The sequence below is a fragment of the Brachycentrus maculatus genome, unplaced genomic scaffold, assembly GCF_059751285.1.
Source record: "Brachycentrus maculatus isolate JH-2025_06_01 unplaced genomic scaffold, ASM5975128v1 h1tg000269l, whole genome shotgun sequence".
Classification (NCBI taxonomy): domain Eukaryota; kingdom Metazoa; phylum Arthropoda; class Insecta; order Trichoptera; family Brachycentridae; genus Brachycentrus; species Brachycentrus maculatus.
In genome coordinates, this window is record NW_028281020.1 from 1,705,258 (window position 1) to 1,724,024 (window position 18,767).

Here is an 18,767-nt window from a genome sequence, read left to right on the forward strand (position 1 = left end):
GTGACATTTTGTATTGGTATATTTTTAATTCTGAATTTTATCATAAAAAGCATTTGGAATAAGTTTACTTTTAAAATTATAAACCTCAATTATAATTATTTGTCCACCTCCGTAGTGTAATGGTCACCACGCTCGGCTACCGTTCTGGAGGTCCCGGGTTCAATTCCCAGGGGGGTCAAATATTTATTTAAGTGATTTTTTCACTGTAATATTTATTCAATATTACCCTGGACTGGTACCTGAAGCGGACGGCTGATCACCTTTCCTTCATGTGTTAACGATCAAGATAACACTGCGTTTATACGACACAGTGCCCTATGCACCATTGGGGTGCGGATAGGGGGTTTATTTATATAACCTCAATTATTGAGACATTTCAAAAGTTTAAAAAAATGAGGGAATTAGTTTATATTTTTATTGAATCTATTACATATGTACATATTGATGATAAATTAACATTTTTTAAAAATGAACTGGTGCGTTTATTAAGTTCAGATTTCTGGCTTCATTCCAGTTCCTACGGGTCCATGGCGGCGTTCCCACAACATACGATGCTTCTGCTTCATGTATGCCTTCTCGGCATTGGCGTACGCTCCCAATTCTCCATCTTTAGAAAGTGGAAAAAAACATACTTAGTTTATAAGTTTCAATTTGCAGTATAAATGTCAACTCCTGAGTTTTAGTAGTCACATTACTTTACATTACTTCCACGAAATTGTCACATGACAGACGCGCATCTTACTTGAATACCTAATAGACTAAAAAAAAAAGCATCATCTATGAACATGTCTTTTAGTTTTCAATATGCGCAACAGATCCCTTTTCATCTGAATAAGTGTACAAAGAACTAAAAAATAAAAACCATGAGATTTTTTCACCTTGAGAGTAAGCTGAAAATGGCATTGGGTATGATACGTATGAGGGGGGGTCAAAAAGTTCGCGGAATGGCGGGGTTAGCGAGGGTGAGTTTACTCATCCAGGTAGGCGCTAATTGAGTGACTCATTGTTAGTATATATACCAAGTTTCGCCCTAATCAGGTCACTAGCTTTTGAGTTATCGAGTAAACAACGGGAAGAAACTAGCCACTTTGGAGAAAATTGAATATCGCGCCGTCATTAAGTTTCTCACCTATTAAAGAAAAAAGGCGAGGAAAGCTTACAAAAGGCGTGCTCCTTTTGCACGACAATGCACCCGTGCACACAAGCCATGTTGCGACGGTTGCCATTCACCTGTGCGGTTTTGAACAACTGCGCTACCCACCCTACAGCCCAGACCTGGCCCCAAGCGACTATCATTTGTTTCCAAAAATGAAGAAAGAACTGCGTGACAGATCTAATAAATGTATTAAGGTTAAGGGAGAATACATTGAAAAGGAAAAATAGTTTAATGTTTCATTTCATTATCCTTCCCTGTCATTCCGCGAACTTTTTGACCTCCCCTCGTATATACAGGTTCCAGTGATTTCAGGAACATTGATAGGCAATCACCCCAACCAGAATAAGAATCATCTTGATATGCATTTGTATGCACAGCATTCTCTCAAACTCCCAGAAAATTATATTAAAAAAATAGATCTTTCTACTTACATTTGATAAACCAATTCTCCTCTGCATCTTTATGCGCGTCAAAAAGCGGTCTGCAACGTTCTACATCCGGACTTTCATGTATCATACAGTCCTCAAATCGTTTCTTTAGAATAAGAAGGATATCGCTATCAACGCATCTGGAAATGAAAACAATATATAAACCAGAATGCACGGAATCGAGGATTGCATTCGGATTGCATGCTCGAATAGTTGGGAATTTCAAAGTATTATATATTTTAGTTACACTTAATTCTCATCGTTAACTGATTTATTAAAAATTGCGCCCTATAGTATTCTTTTTATTTCAGCTCCTAGACTTAATTTCACATTCAGTTAGGTGCTATATCAAACGATCTAAAAAGTCTGGTGTTCTAAAGGTGAACATAATTAACGAGATGGTGCTGTCTGAATGGCACGCGAAATGTGTCACGTGTAGTTTATTGTTATTTTGTTTTGGTTGCTGGCATCGCATTATTTGTAAATAGTTTTTTTATTGAGTATGTTATATTTTTTGACGCGAATGAAAATTTTCATGCGCAAGAAATAAGTTTAAACAAAAATCTGAAACATGAATAGATTCAAAAAATAAAATAAACATTATAAGCCATTGTTGTTAAGCTTTACAATATATTTACCTATCTCTTTTGAATTGCACATTGGCTTCAAATTTGCACACCACGTCGTCATCGTAGCATTGGTCTATGGTCGGAACACGGCGGAACTTCTGGTGGTACCAAGCATAGTCTTTGCGATTCGGCTCTACCACCTTCTCTGCAAAAGCCAAAATAATATATCTATTAACATAAACACACGAGTGTGATCACACCACAAAACCACTTCGGTAATCAAACAATCACCATTGGGGTGCGGATAAGGGTTTTAAACCCTTATGCGTACCCCAATGGTGCATAGGGCACTGCATCATATAAACGCACTGTTATCTTGATTGTTAACACATGAAGGAAAGGTGATCAGCCCTTCGCTTCAGGTAGCAGTCCAGGGTAATATTGAATAAATATTAGAGTGAAAAAATAACTTATATATAATATTTATTTGTCCCCCCCTGGGAATCAAACCGGCACCTCCAGAATGGTAGCCGCGCGTGCTGACCAGTACACTAAGGAAGCGGATAAACAAAGAATCCATGTATGATCCTTTTTATATCCTTTGCGAGTCGGATGTTCTCTAAATATTCAAGAATAATTTTCAAATCAAATGTTTTCACAAATATATTTTCTATTGAATGAATAATTTTCTATCAATCAACATAATCTCAACGTATTCAGTGAATGAGGTAATCAGCGATATTGAACTAAAAATACTAAACCCGATGTATTCGTATGCATAGGCTAAGTAGGAACAGTTTCACGTATCACGAACGTACGGCCTATTGCGTTCAGACGATGATATAGCGGACGTATTACGAAAGTTCGTTTGGGTAGTAAAAAGTAAGTTAAAAGACACTAAACGGTTCGCAGGATCTTTGAAAATAAAAAATATAAATAAGTAAATCTATGAAAAAAAAGTGTCATTTGAATCCCAAAAAACACTACTGAATATTTAAAAAAAAAAAAAAAGTGATGTGTATCCTTAATGACATATTTGATCTCTATGGAAATCGATTTTAAAACCTTATAACCATTTGGTAACCACCAAAATTATTATTAAAATCGTTGAAATGAATACATTAACTCCAATATTACAAAAAATACTATATTTTTATAATGCAAAATAAAGAACTTGCATAATAAAATCATCTAGTTGAGTTTACTACTGAGTTTCATTGACAGTAAAATAACCTAAAAGTTATTACATAATGGGAAAATTCAAGTTATTAATTTTTTATCCATTTTATCATCTAGGCTCTGGTAAGAAATGATAATATGTAATAATACAAATGAGAAAAACAATATAAATCACTATTTAAAACAAGGAATAGAGGATTAATTATTTACCACGAAACCAAGTTATTGGTCCATCAATAACATTAGCAAGCGCATTCATAAATTCATCAAATACATCCCCAGAATTTTTCGCCATAATTTCCGGAGAGAAGTTTTTTGTAATTTTGACTGGTGACTAAATTAAAACGAATAATATATTTTACAACCAAGAATATTTCATAAATGACAGTAAATACATAGATAAATGAAATATAGATAAATGACTTAGTGTCTATAGGCTTATCAATTGGACCATAGACTATAGGTATACATGGGTAAACTGCAAATTCCAATTTGTTCCAATTTATTTTTGCCTGTTTTCGAACATTACCTACCCAACAGGATTAGATAATGCTAAGTTTACCTAGGTTTACTTCGTATTCTAGCATTATCCGTAACATATGAATAAAAGATCAATATTTTTGATTATTTTTCTCAGATAACAGCTAACCTTTAGAACTTTTTTTACCATGAACCAATTCAATTTGACTCTAATTTCAGCATACCTTTATATGCAAAAATATTGACTTAAGATGCAAATATTCAGTGAAAATTATTAAAAACTTTGAAGTTACTCTGGTCACCAGCTACAGAGAACATGACCGAGAGAATATTTGATTATTTACTTATCGTGATGACTCCTCTACAAGTTGGTATTACCTTTGAGCACCTATGTACTCTTTTGATGGGTTGAAAAGCCGACAACAGATAACCTGTAAATAATAATAAATTTAGATAATTTATAAAGCGCCATTTTCGTAAAATACTACCTCAAAAGGCGCTTCACCGTAATTGAATTTGGGAAAAGGAGAAAGTGGAAATGATCAGGCAAACTAATGCGTTTTTAGTGTTTTTTCTACAGATCTTCTCACGTTTGCTACTTTTAACTACTGGTGGAAGAGCATTTCACGCCGTAGGTCCCACAACAACAAAAAAACACTCCCCAAATTTAGTGCGCTGATTGCAAGCTGGAAAGTTCACTTTACCCATAGCAGTTTTTGTTATCGATTAAAGGGTGAGACGGCTATCAACTACTTCGTTTGGACACAGCTGTTTTAGATACTCTGGACCAATCTTATGTTTTGATTTAAACATAAGAAGATAGAGTTTATACTCAACCCTTTCGGGAAATTGTGCAGTGTAACGAGTGCAGTTGGTAAAGTAGCGGAGTGATCTATCTGAATTTAGAAATTCTAAAAATTGGTCTCGCTGCAGCGTTTAACACTGATTGCATTCGAGTCATTTTATTATTTGATAAATCCATCTGTATACCGTTACAATAATCGACTCTAGATACTTAAAAAAACATTTTTCAATTGACGGGCAGCATCAACTTCGCAGATTCATGCGAACGCTTTTATTTGCCTTATTTGAGTCTCAGTGGAGATCAGAATCTAACCACACCCAGCAATTTGACAGCCGGGGAATAGTACTCCTTGAATTGGGTGGTGTAGTGTAATCAATTAAATTCTGTCCTTTAGGTGTGGCTATCCAGAAATGTTCTGTTTTGGACGGGTTCAATGGCAATCTGTTTTCATCCATCCATTCAATAGTCATTTTCATATTACTCCACCGTTATAAAATAAAAATACATTTGCGTACTATCCGCATAGCAATTAGACTACAATGCATATTACTTTACTATGTTTTATAGCTTGTAAACGCGTAGGGTCTGCATAAAATGGTGCAGTTAATTTTATATATTTAAAAAAAGTATTTAAATTTTAAAACTCATTTACAACTCTAATAAAAGTACAAACTATATATTTTTTCAAAAAAAAGCTTTAAACTTTTCGAGGTGTTAAACTTCTTATTAAATTTAATTTTAAAAAAATATGCCTTTGAAAGTATACGATTTCTAACACTAAAAACGAGTACTTTTTTTAAATCAATTAATTTTTAGGTAAGTACTTACTTACGTTTTGTTAACTTCTAGTACCTCGTTTAGCGGAAATAATTTTATTGATTTTTGACGAGTTTCCGTTTCCGCAGACGCTTCTAGAAAACCCAAGCCCACCCAAGCCCCTCGATTCACCGCCCGGAGAAATCATTCTTCTTCGGGATGTCGCCGGGAGCAGTCGAGCCAGCAACTTTGCTCCGCTGCTTGGTGATGCAGAGTCCAAACAGCAAACAAGGTATGTAGTAATCTATGTTTATTTGGTCAATCTTTTCGCCTTTCTTGTTGCGTTCTTCAAACATTTAAGCATTTTGCTTTAAACTAACAATTCGTGCACTTATTTCGCCGTTGTGTCCGGCAATTATACCCCTTGTCGAATGACGCAGTGGATAGCTTTCACGCCCATACGCCATTTTGGACGCTAGTGAATTCTTTGTTTAAAACTCTTATTTACCTTCTCGAGTTTCATTTACAAATATTTTTATAACCTTTTAAAAGTTAATGGGTCTGCGTTCACATAAAATGATGAAATATTTTCTTATATGGTTAGCACTGAACATTCGTGTTGACGTCTATTACTACAGCGGTCTGAAGAACAATTTAAACTGTTTTTTTTTATTTTAAAGGACGAGGAAAAAATATTTCTAAGGAATAATTGTAAAAATTTTATATTCACAGGTTCTCCTTGGAATAGTAATGATCCACGACTACTAAACAATGGGTAATGACAAAATGGCCGACGCAATAAAATTTGCTCTAACGGAATTGAAAAAGAGAATTTGATGGGGTTTCTTTACCAGTTAAATTCTATAGGTAAATTTCAATTCTACTCTATTTTTTTTCCTGCGAACTTTTCAATTTCACTTCTTGCTGTAAAAATAACCTTGTCGGGGCATCCATGTTTTAAGTCTTTTTCTAGTTTAAATTCAGTAAATTAAACTTGTAAGTTTTTATCATATGGAGCCCCGATTAAAATTTCTGAGTTCTCGGAAGTTTTGCCCTATATTGATCCGATTTTGCTTGGTAGACGCCCTTCGTCATCCAAAATGGCCGACCTTTACGAATGGACTTTGTATATCTGTACTTGAACGTGACTAACGAAATAAAACATCGTTTTGACATCGTGGAAGTATGACTTTCAATGTTCTCAAGTTGCAAAATTGGATCAATATTAGGGTGTGGCTCTTACATGCGATTGCGTACTTGATAATTGCGGTTGCGTACAAAAGAACACCATTCCCTGGTTATCTTAATCTGATTACATAACTGTTCAATATTTGATTGGAGTAATATAAAAAAATGGAATGGTTTTCTATTGTAAATTGATATATTGTCCCCCATCTAATAGAAAGCCCATTAATTGAATTGTTTTAAAGTCTTTTTTGATTACATATACATTCGCTCCGCTGTGCCTTGCTGATGTCGTCGATCTAAAATATAAAGTAAGTACACTCTTTTACTAGAATTTTATTCCTCGTTTTTCTTTTTTGTGATGAAATTAACATAGAGCCAAAATTATGTATTTTATGAAACATACATGATATTATATGATAGGTCTGATATTTTAGTTTCTTGCGAAAAAATATTGACAATTTTAGATTTTTCCTGTTACTAATGACTTGTTTCCTTTGTTACAGATTTTCGAGGCATGCAGAGGAGCATTTTTAATAACCGGTGGCATGTTCTCATTTACATAGCGAAAATCGAAAAAGATTTTCGTGGTGAATGTTACAGCCGCCTTTCTAATTTTCTAGGCAACTTTCACCTGCCTGATTGCATTCCAGTTTCCCCTCTCCATTGAGAGCAATGGAGATGTTCCGTTGGCTTTCTATTTGATCTTTGTCCCATATGTTGAGCACTGAACTAGCATTTCATCGTTCTGCTCTCTTCGGCCCTTTAGTGGTCTCCAACCATATCACCTTTCTTTTTGATTCTGTTAGAATCAGACGGTCTGGTTATGACGTCGCAGGTACTCTAACCTGCCTGATGAGACCTGATGGGTCGAAACGTCATTTTAGGAAATAAATGTATTGTGAATAAAAATATTCCATTTTATTTTTCCCTGTTACCCTTTCCTTCCTGTCGTTTTGAAATTGAAATAGGCATCAAGAGTTTCGATTACGGTCACGTCGTACACGTATGCATATGGGAGGTAACATTTCAACTACGTAGTATAGATTATTACCAAATGGTAACGAAAAAACGTGAAATATTTTACATTTACTGAGAATAGCTTTCAGCATTTCAGAAGAGTTTTGCGAGTAAAAATACTAGATTGCTGTTTTTTTATGCGTCCGATGAGTATTCGCCCAACTGACCCGAGCATGTCTCGGGTCAGTTAGATTAGTCGTAGATACGATAAATTTGACCTACAATCTGACGCTGTACCCAAAGGAAAGATAACCTTTTGACTTATTTCTGTTTAAGAATAAACTCCATAATATCACAGCGAAGCGCCCTTGACGTAGTATATAACATAAATGGCGCTGTATAAATTATTATTAATTTACACTAGTAAGGTCTCTAGGATTTCACCGGAGATAGATAGTAATATCACGACCTTGGCAAGTTTTCTAAGGTCATGACATTCATTCCATAAATTGTTACGGCGGTCACTTTGTAGTAACATCTATCAATTTTGAATTTTAATTTTAATTGGTGTATACCATTATTTCTTAAAATCTATTGTGACGCGTGTTTCGATGCATTCCGCATCACTTTCAAACAACGACCAGTGTTTGAAAATGATGCGGAATGCATCGAAACACGCGTCACAATAGATTTCAAGAAATAGTAATATTCATTAAGTAAAAATTTAAATTAAAAATTAATCATGATAATAGTTTGATTTTTGCAATTTTTGAGATCCATACATCGTTTTTTTGTGATTTATTTTTCTTTGAAAATATTCCATAATATCTAATATACTCCTGTTATAATGAAATGTTATAAAGACTTGAGCCAACTAACTCATCCATAAAAAAATTCCAAAAAAGGATTTTTATCAGGATTTTATGTTTATGACTTCGCGGTACAAATGTTGGCACGTTTAGCTCACGACATTGAATTTGGATTCCGGCGAGGTGAACGAGTGATTTTACGCCGTAATATTTTATGTTACCACAGGTTGTCACCTAAAGCGTAAGACTGATCGTTCACATTTTAAGCAATGTATTACAAGATAACGCCACAGTGATGTGTTTCAGTGGCAATTAGGTTAGGATAAGAGATCTGATCAGAGATTAAAGTTTGCTCTACTCATTCATTAGCCTTGCTTCTTTTCAAGGTTAAGAGTTTGAACAGGATTTATTTTCAATATTTTGAAAGTCCATTTTTTGCGCATATGCTGATTAGTTTCACTTGGGAGTTGATCATATCAGGACTTTTATTGATATCTCAACAAAGATGAAGAAGTATACTATACAATGGACCTCATATAATTTTATTTGTATATTATATCTTTTCCTTGGTAAATACCACTATTTATTACAATCTGTTGCGAAACATTATTTTTGTAACTAGTTATAGTACTAACCATCACGCCACTTAACATCGGCAGAGAGAATAGGAAGCCGTACCACTCTTTGCAAACATTATTCGTCTCTTTCACATTCATGCATTTCCTCATACGTTACTTCGACTCCTGACGCTTTGTTCATATCTCTTTTTTTTCCAACTACATTCGCCTTATAATTTTGTTTTTCCGTTCTTTCCTCACTCATTCGTTCCACACGTCCAGACCATCTCAACACACCATTCTTTACTTTATCGTTATTGATTTTAATAAATAGTGGTATTTATATATTACCAAGTAAAAGCTTGGAAAAAATGGATAGATATGGTAATACGGCGGTAGCCCTTGAGGTAGTATTTTACGAAAATGGCGCTATATAAATTATCCAAATTTATTATTATTACCACAAAGTGACTGCTGAATCAATATAAAGATTCTACATCTATGTTCAATGTATAAATATTTTTTATTATTTAATGCATAATCTTGATAGGATTTATTTTATTTAATTGTAAAATATTTCGCTGGGTACGAATCTACCTCTATCGATTTGGAGCTAGAAAAAAAGACTTCATCCCAGCCCCAGGTCGCGGGTCGCGGTAGCTCTATTGATCGGGTTCCGGCGATGCGCCGAGCTGCGCGCGCACAGGCGAGGTCAATCAATACCGCCGGCTAGCTGGAGGATATTCTTATTATTATTATGACCTAACAACCTGACTGCTTATTTATTTACTCAAATTGCCAGTACGCTTGTTATTGATTGTAATTTATGACAAAGATAAAGATAATTCTTCAAATGGATGCATTTATATGCTGTACACAGGTGTCAGCACGTCATTTGACATGCCGACATCTTTTTTATTTATATTTATACATGGTATGTTTCTAGGCGGTAGGAAAAATAATCGTAAGAGCAATCATAATTACGCATGTAATATAGATGTATTGTTAAATGTAATATTTAACATTCCACTGACTTGGTTTATGTACAATCGCTTATCGTGTACTTGAGTTTATCGCTTGTTTGTTTGACACCTTTTCTATAGCGTCGATATCTAACGGAAAATTACAGAATAATATTTGTTGTTTCAACATTTCAAAATGTATTTTTTTTATTAATATTACTCATGTATTAATTAAGTTTTTTAGTAATTTAAATATTAATATCTAACATTCGCCGACATGATTTCATGTGGCTTATCATGTACAGTAAAACCTCGTTATAATGAACTATTTGGGGGCAGGGTATCCGTCAAAGCCAAAAGTCCGTTGTATAAAAATAGGTTTACAACAAACCTAAAAACTGTAAAAAATATGATCACTTTAAAAATGTCTAAATACACTGTAGTACATATCTAAATAGATATAAAAAACAGTATAAAACACAAACAAAATTATATTTATTGTTTACGGACACTTGTCGTGAAGTGACGTCGCTGTTTAATACCGACGCGATTGCTTTCAATAATCCTGCTTTGAAAAATTAATAAGTTTTGTTTTCACTTTTGAAGTTAGTTGTTTTTTTTTTTTAATTTTATAATGAACTCTCTAAGATTGCGAAAATGTGAATAATATAGTTGAACTTCGTTATCTGACAATAAATGTTTTTAGATCGTCGAGGTGTGATATAAGCACTGATAACTTCAATTTTGGCAGTGTTGTTGCTCGTGCTAGGTGCTAGACTCAAAATCTTTTTTTTTTAAAGATAAATATTTGTGTTTTTATTATTTACACAAATATTTCAATTTCATACTATTTCTGTGGGCCTAAGCGGCTCATTATTAGAAATAAGTATCAAATTGTGGTAGAGTGGATTCGAACCGAAAACTCTGATTTAAGAATCCGCGACACTAACCGCGGGACCACAACCCGACACAACCTGATGTAGTGCTAGACTGCGTTCACGACGTGATTATCATGACCGCTAAAAAAAAATACACACGGCGGCACTTGAATTTAAGAATGTATAAGCCGCGAATACCTAAGCGACTTATACGAAGACATGGGCTGCTCGACGTATGAGGAGCTGAAGAGGACTTCCGAAAATAGGCGAGAATGGATTGAGACCAAAAAAATTAATTATTAATACCACATTTTTAATGTTTTTTTTTAAATTTGAACGGATTTTTTGTCAGTAATATCCGAAGTTCGTAAAATAGAAACCGTTATATCGAGGTTTTACTGCACTTGTGTTTGACTTTGACACCTTTTCTATCGCGTCGATATTTTATCTAACGGAAAATTACAGAATAATATTTCTTGTTCTCTTTCAACATTTAAAAAATAGTTATTTTAAAGAATTATTGCATGGGTAAACACGAACTAAAAACGCTTACATTTTCTAGGCTTAAGTATGGTGTAAACCAGGAGTCGGGAACGTGTGGCTCTTTCATTCTCAAATTCAAAATGACATTTTTTACAGCAATTTTCATTATTATTATTTTGAATTATTCTTTTCATATTCATTTTCAATTCGTTTGGGTAAGGGGAGGTATGGTGCCGTTTAACTACATATGAGCCCTCATAAAACCTTTCTCTTGTTAAAAATGTAAACATTGAAAAGAAAACCTTTGAAAAACCACACTAGTTTCAAATCACTTTCATGTTCAATATGGCAATACATGGCTCCCCAAAAATTTCCAAACCGTTTTGTTACTCATATTTGGCTCTTTTGGTCCAAGAGGTTGCCGACCCCTGGTGTAAGCGGTAACGATTTTACCACGATTACAGTAGTATTATAGCTACGTAAAAAGATTATATAAATACTAGAAAGCTACGTGTAGGAATAAATTGCATCACAATGGTTACATCTATTGTAAATTTGGTAAAGTATTGAAGGAAGGCTTTTAATTCATCTGAATATTTGTTTCAATTTCAATATAAGTAAAAGAAATTTTTCACTTTTTACCTTTTAATTTAACCTTTTCTCCTTATGATGGATATTAACTCTTGTTGACAATTAGATGTGTCAACGGGGTTCCCTGTGAACACTGAAACTTCCATATTACCTTCACATTAAAAAGATCCTTCGTCTCTGTTGAGATATCTAATATATCTTGATATACCGCCCTTATAGGTTAAATCCAGTGTTTGATGTGTTATTTACTTAACAATGTTCTCAACCATTGGTAGTTCCATCTGAGATGCGATTTTTTATTGTTACATAATGGATATACGAGTGACTATATTAAACAACTTTCGAAAATTTAAGCAATATGGATATTCAATAATTGGCATAATGCATAGCAATTATACAGTGCATAAAGTGATCACTTAAGCCAGTCAATGCTAGGTCGTACACTGATCAAAAAATTATATTCCTTTGGTATAAAAATACGATTCATCCTCTGTTGAGACAACTATTAACCTTGATAAACCTTGTTAATGTTATTATTTAGCCATTTAAGGCCTAGATCTCAAGCGTTCAACTCAGAATGCACTCGGCCCTGCTCAGGGCTGGACGTGTCTTCACGTTAATTTTTTTTAATGAATGTATATTGGATTTTTTTGTTTTTGTTTTAAAGAAAAATATTTGTGATTTTATTATTTACACAAATATTTTATTTTCATACTATTTCTGTGAGCCTAAGCGGCTCATTATTAGAAATAGGTATCAAATTATGGTAGAGTATGTTCACACTGAGAAAATCTGACTCAAGAGTCCGCTACACTAACCTCGGGACCACAGTCTGACACAAATGTATAAGGTTGATCCCTAAAAACAATACATGGATTTAATATCTTACGTCAATCAAGATTTGTTACATAGTTTATTTATTCGTCTCATTCGTCTTGTCATATTTTCTAAATAAGACACTAAATCTGATGCCCTATTGCCGCATCAATTTTTGTCAACTGCATACCTTCTTACGTACATTCTGTTTCCAATTTAAGTCTTTCTTTTTCAAAAATTGGACATATGCACAATAAATGAGGGACATCTTGTGATTATGTTTCATTATATTCATCACAAGAGTGTCTAATTTTAAAACGGAAGAGATATTCACTAAATGCTCCATGACCCGTAAAAATTTGGGTCAATGGATAATTCAATTAAGGTTTTTTTTAAATGAAAATTCAGACCAATTTTTTATACTTGGGATGAAAAATTTCTTAATTTTTCCCTGTTCTGCTTCTATAAATCAACTATTTCAAATATTTAACATTTTCTCTTGTATCAATTTCTTAACAAAACTAAGGGAAAATCGATTATACTCCATTGCTGTCTTTTTAAAGTTGTTTATTTTGCTTTATCATCTGCTAATTCATTACGAAATATTCCTTTATGTCCTCTTATCGAACCAAGCTATACAGTTTGATTTCTTGCATATATTTTTTAAAAATCAATTCTCTTGATTGCATTATTATTGGATTTATTGATCTAACTTTACAAATAGCTTCTAAACCATATTTACAATCACTAAGTAATCGAGTACTCATCGAGTATTTTAATATTATATTTTAATGTTATACCTTAAACTTTTTTATATTTTAATGTTATACCTTAAAGATTTTTTACAAAAGTCCACAGTGATACCGGCGCACTACCATCTATGGGGAAGGGGATATATTATCAACTATCAACTGGTGTAGTAGGTGTTTGTACATATTTTCTATTTGACAGCTTGTTTAAATTAAAATCCGACTGTGGAAGTTCATACATTGGTATGACTTCCAGAAAATTCAAAAAGAAGAATCAGGGAACATGAATTATGTTTAAGGAATAATTTTTCAGAGTTCGCTTACCATTTAATAGATAATGATCAAAAATTTAACGTAGAAATCCTAAACATTATAATGATGAAGTCATAAACTGCAACATTTTGATAAAATAGAATTCATCAAAATAAAAATAATAATGAGCCCATAAACAACAACATTACAATGACTAAAGCCTCCCTCCTATTGTCTATGTTCCCACTGATAAAAAATAAACACAATAAGAAACAGCACCTACCTCCTCATCATCCTTCAATGTCCCAAGGACACAACTCTAAAATTTAGACGTAGGCTTCACATACGCTGTTTGAAAATTATGTGAAATGCATCGGAACACGTGTCACAATAGATTTTAAGGAAAAATATTATTTACCAAGTAAAACTTAAATAAAAAATGGATATGTATTACCTCACTGCCGATACAATTAATGAAATAAATATTTTTATTTGCAGAAAAAAATCAAGCAATACATAATGAAATATGTCAGTGTGTTGAAGCTAGACTGTAGTTGAATCAAGTTGAAGTTGAATTGGTGCCCCCTATTATGCAAGTGATGATAGATAGATAGATCTCTGCTAGATAGTATGGATATTAATTTTATTTTTTATTTTCTAATGTTCAAGTTAGTGACTCTGAAATCTAGCTACAGCAGCATTAGCGCATATAATACTGCTTTTCATGACCCTTCTTAGACTTCAACTTTTTAAGTTTTATAGCGTATACCTACCTACTTATGAGTGGATTTACTCCTTATGGTTAAAGTTACTCTTATTTCATGTAACTCATGAGTGAAAATTCTAGGCAAAAACACTCGCAATAGTAAAATTTATAGAGTATACGCCACATTATATAAGAGAGCCGGAACAGTCATCTGGCTATGGGCTTCATAGATTATGAAATGGCGTAATACAATCTACGATGCTTACGGGCGCCCTTTATATTAGTGGCCTAATCTTACCTAAATAGCGAATGTCATAGGCATTCATCCATAGATATTTTCACAGGTTGGTTTGACTCTCTCGCCTTCAAAGAAATGTTGATAATGAAACTTATCTCTAGGGCACCTTATTATAAAATATTATGGGTATTCCAATATAAATATTTCAAAAATGCATCTGTTGTGCTACCGCTCGTGCCCAGATACCCAGAAATCCTTAAGGTTAAGAAACTAGCTTATCGAAAGGGTTGAGAGATTCAAGTATTTGGGGATATATATAACATAAAATGAGAGACTTTAAAATGAACTGGGAGTTTGTTCAGGACTTACAGGCTTATGTATTCAACAGTCTGGACTGCCTGGAGATCGGATTAGTACTTGATGAAGACTAAATGCCGCCTATATAGTGCTTCTATCGATCCTACTCAAAAGAGTACATCCGAATAAGAATATAAATGTGAAACATGACACCATACTAGAGCCCAGAGCAGCCGTATACTCAGCTTTGAGAATAGATGTCTTCGAAGAATTTTAGACCTGCTGTGGCAAATCACATTCCCAATAAATCACAACGTTCCCCATATAGTTTTGACTTAATAATATTAATAATAAAACCCTTATCCGCACCCCAATGGTGCATAGGGCACTGCGTCATATAAACGCAGTGTTATCTTGATCGTTTACACATGAAGGAAAGGTGATCAGCCCTCCGCTTCAGGTACCAGTCCAGGGTAATATTGAATAAATATGACAGTGAAAAAATCACTTATATTTATTTTACCCCCCTTGGGAATCGAACCCGGGACCTCCAGAACGGTAGCCGAGCGTGCTAACCATTACACTACGGAGGCGGACAAAAACTGCGGTTTTTACTTAAAACGAGGAAATAAGGTGTAATTCCTTCATTACTTGAAGTAGGTATTCATTATTCGCAAATAATTTCTTCCTTCCTCTTAAACGTAAATAATAATAAAAACTTACCTTTGGCAGTCCAAATGTCATATTAAGGTACTTACCGAACTTACTTCTATAGCAACTTTATATGCAATAATCAATATGGTCCATGGTGGGAAACGACTTCAACATACCTGCTGTACAGCAACTTAGAAAAAAGGTTCAAAAGTTACAGGAATGCTGTCCTACATTCATCAAATAAAAATGATGTATGAATTTTCTCGGATTACATTAAGTGTGTAATTCCATCCAGGTTTCTTTCTCTGAAGAGCGTAAAATATAATTAGGTTTATATGATATAGTGAAAGTTACTCTTCTCTTTTTCCAGTCGAAACACAGTGATGTCTCGCAAAACGAACGCTGTGCACAAAAAAATCTGTTTGTCAATTATGCAGCTCACATGATGAACCTCGCTTCACACAACGGATTGTATCGTAAGGGAGTGTGAAAGAAGAACATTAAGAAGAGCTGACAACTATAAAGCTCCAAATATCTAGTCCAGCAACATGATGAAGCAATCAACCAATCTCAACTGCTGTCATCAGACATTCTGGTCATATGAGGAGAGATCCATCCTGGTCATAAGGGTTTACCAACAAGGAACGAATTAAGTTTATTGTGCGAGGTATCACTGTAGTATGTTTTGTCGTATGACATAAGGATTATGAGTTATCATTATTTATGGATTTAGTTTTCCCACATTTTTTATATTCATCCATGGGCGTTTATGGCATGAAGTTAAGGCAATATTAACCTGTCCGGGAGTATGGCCGTACATGTACGGCCATACCAAACTTTCCTCAAAGGAGTTTGGACGTACATGTACGGCCGATACAAAATATGATTTATGACACGATTTATATCAAAACATGTTAAAAACATGATTTATCGATATTTTGATAATTTTGATATAAATCATGTTTACTGGTGTAAATATCTTTGTTTATTCAAGAAAACATGTTGCTTATAGCATCGACTATAATATAAAAATTTAAAAGTAAAAAAAAAAAACAAAAACATATTCACTCCTCAGATACAGTTTTGTCCGGAGAAACTCACACCCAGACAGGTTAAATTTAAATAATGTTATTATCAGATTTATTTACAGCAATCAAATGGATAAAAATAGAAAATACATCAGAGCAGACACAGAAACATAAGAAATACAATTAAAATTCAAAGAGTAAGCAGTAGTTGATCTTTTTGAGATTTTATTTTAATCCGTGACATCAATACTATCATTTTTATAATGTGTTGCAGTACTGAAGGTACATTAGGTCTATGAAAAAAAAACAACAACAAAAATTCATTTATTTCAATTCTATGTACAAAAGATTACAAATTATCTATTTTAAAAAAAGGAAGAGCTAAATACATATTAAAGCGTACAATTATAATTTTTTTATATCAGTACATATTTTTTGCTTACATAAAATTAATTATAAATGATAACTAATAAAAATTCATAAAAGTGTGATTCATTCAGAAAAATGTATAAATATCTCTTCCTAAACAAATTTTCTTTCAAGAAATACATTACTACAAATAATTAAGTAATTATTTTTTAAAACATCTTTAATACAATAATAATTTAAACAGTTTAATTTGAATAATAAATTTTAGTTTAAAAAAAGTTATGCTGTTATAAAACAACTGTAAATTGAACTTGACCAATGACTGCTTGGAGAAGAAAAAATAAAAAGATGTGATATTTCACTGTTCATTATTTTGCACATATGTATTAAAATAAAAATTATTTTTGTATCCTGATTTTTGTATTTATAAAAATAAAAGGAAAAACAAAAAAATATAGATTTTCAATTGTTGTATGATGTTTCGCAAATATAATTAAAATTTACTTGTAGCTTAAATGATGCAAAATATGATGCTGAAAAACTCAAATATTTATATTGTTTATATTGTATTAGTATTTATATTGTATTATAAGAGATTTCTTGGAAAATTCTCTTGCTGCAGATGGTTTCCTCAAGTCAGAGTTAATATTATTCATTTATTTAGCATTAACTTTGTGGAATGACATAATGATTTAAATATAAAAATAAAACACTGATTTAAAGTAAATTTTTCGAGTTTATTAATGTAAACACAACTAAGTTTAAAACATACAGATGTCTCCATCAACAGGTAAAATACAGTTTGATAAATCATAAATAAACTCCAAAAAGTGGTCTTTTATATGTGTTTTATATTTTTATTCAAGTCAGAGTAAAGTAAAAATGTAGCAAAATGATGTTGTGCTACAAAATGAAAGTTGATATTATAATAAAACCAAATAAACTCGTTCCAAAACATAATCCGACTGAACAATGTATGTTGGAGATTTAATTTTATTTGAATGTTAACATGCCTTCAAATATAAATTAATATATAAAAGGAAAATACAAAAAAACAAGTTTAGCGGAACAGCAGGGATAAAATATATTTAATAAAAAACAAAAAGTTTTGCCTGGCTGAGATATCAGCCCAATGCTGGCACTGCTTGGAGAAGCCATTAGATAATATCATAATATTTATGCCTAACTACTCCCAAATTCATTTACAAACGATTTGATAAAATGGGCTCAATTTTTTTCAATGGGCTCAAATAATAGTTGAAAATAATAGCATAGTAGTAAAAATAAGATATATTATTTTAAAAAAAATAAATCATTTGCTTGCGATGTGTAATGTGGATAATGTAACATATCGTCGGCTCAATCTATAAATTGTCGACTCTGCTTCGGTTTACTTTACAGAAGAGAGTAAAAACATGACGAAATTTTAAAATTATAATATAAAGGAATTAAAGGCTTCCAAAAATACACCTTAGCTGATGAGTTTGAAAGAACATTTTATTTGGAAAAAAGGTATTTTTTATTATGTTTTTAAGATATCGCTCACTCCTTTCAACAACGTCATAAATCAAAAAACTTGATTTTTCAGGAGATCGTTTTTAAAGGTTAAAAATATAAAACAATGTATTAAAAATAAATATCAATCCACTTTTTGAACTTTTTACTGTGCAACAGATCTTTTTCAGTAAAATCTGAATGTTTTTTCTCCATTTGAAAAATATTAAGTATACCTATATATAAAAATAATTAAACAATACCTTTTCTTCAAAATGCAAAAACAACACTTTCTGCCCTATAGCAGATAAATATAAAGTTAAAAATATGCCACTTTTGCTGGGATATATTACATTTTCTGGGCAT

At 32.7% G+C, this 18,767-nt stretch overlaps 1 protein-coding gene and 1 long non-coding RNA gene across 2 annotated transcripts; one reads left to right on the forward strand and one right to left on the reverse strand.

Moving 5' to 3' along the window:
* Window positions 1-401: 401 nt before the first annotated feature.
* Window positions 402-3,744, reverse strand: ND-PDSW (NADH dehydrogenase (ubiquinone) PDSW subunit). The gene is made up of 4 exons (XM_088266435.1): window positions 3,543-3,744; window positions 2,223-2,358; window positions 1,588-1,724; window positions 402-607 (listed from the first exon to the last, which is right to left on the reverse strand). The coding sequence occupies exons 1-4, from the start codon at window positions 3,625-3,627 to the stop codon at window positions 492-494; spliced, it is 474 nt and encodes a 157-aa protein (XP_088122561.1). The 5' UTR covers window positions 3,628-3,744; the 3' UTR covers window positions 402-491.
* A 1,786-nt stretch (window positions 3,745-5,530) lies between these two features.
* On the forward strand, window positions 5,531-7,392 carry LOC148305574 (uncharacterized). The gene is made up of 3 exons (XR_015838129.1): window positions 5,531-5,665; window positions 6,106-6,869; window positions 7,065-7,392. It is a non-coding gene; the product is annotated as an uncharacterized LOC148305574 (long non-coding RNA).
* Window positions 7,393-18,767: the final 11,375 nt, after the last annotated feature.

Excerpts from the sequence above, each read along its gene's own strand:
- ND-PDSW (XM_088266435.1), bottom strand. The coding sequence starts at position 3,627 with ATGGCGAAAAATTCTGGGGATGTATTTGATGAATTTATGAATGCGCTT. Across the intron at positions 2,359-3,542 it reads ACCAATAACTTGGTTTCGTG|AGAAGGTGGTAGAGCCGAAT; the intron begins GTAAATAATTAA and ends TGGCTTTTGCAG. Across the intron at positions 1,725-2,222 it reads GTGCAATTCAAAAGAGATAG|ATGCGTTGATAGCGATATCC; the intron begins GTAAATATATTG and ends TTTCATTTCCAG.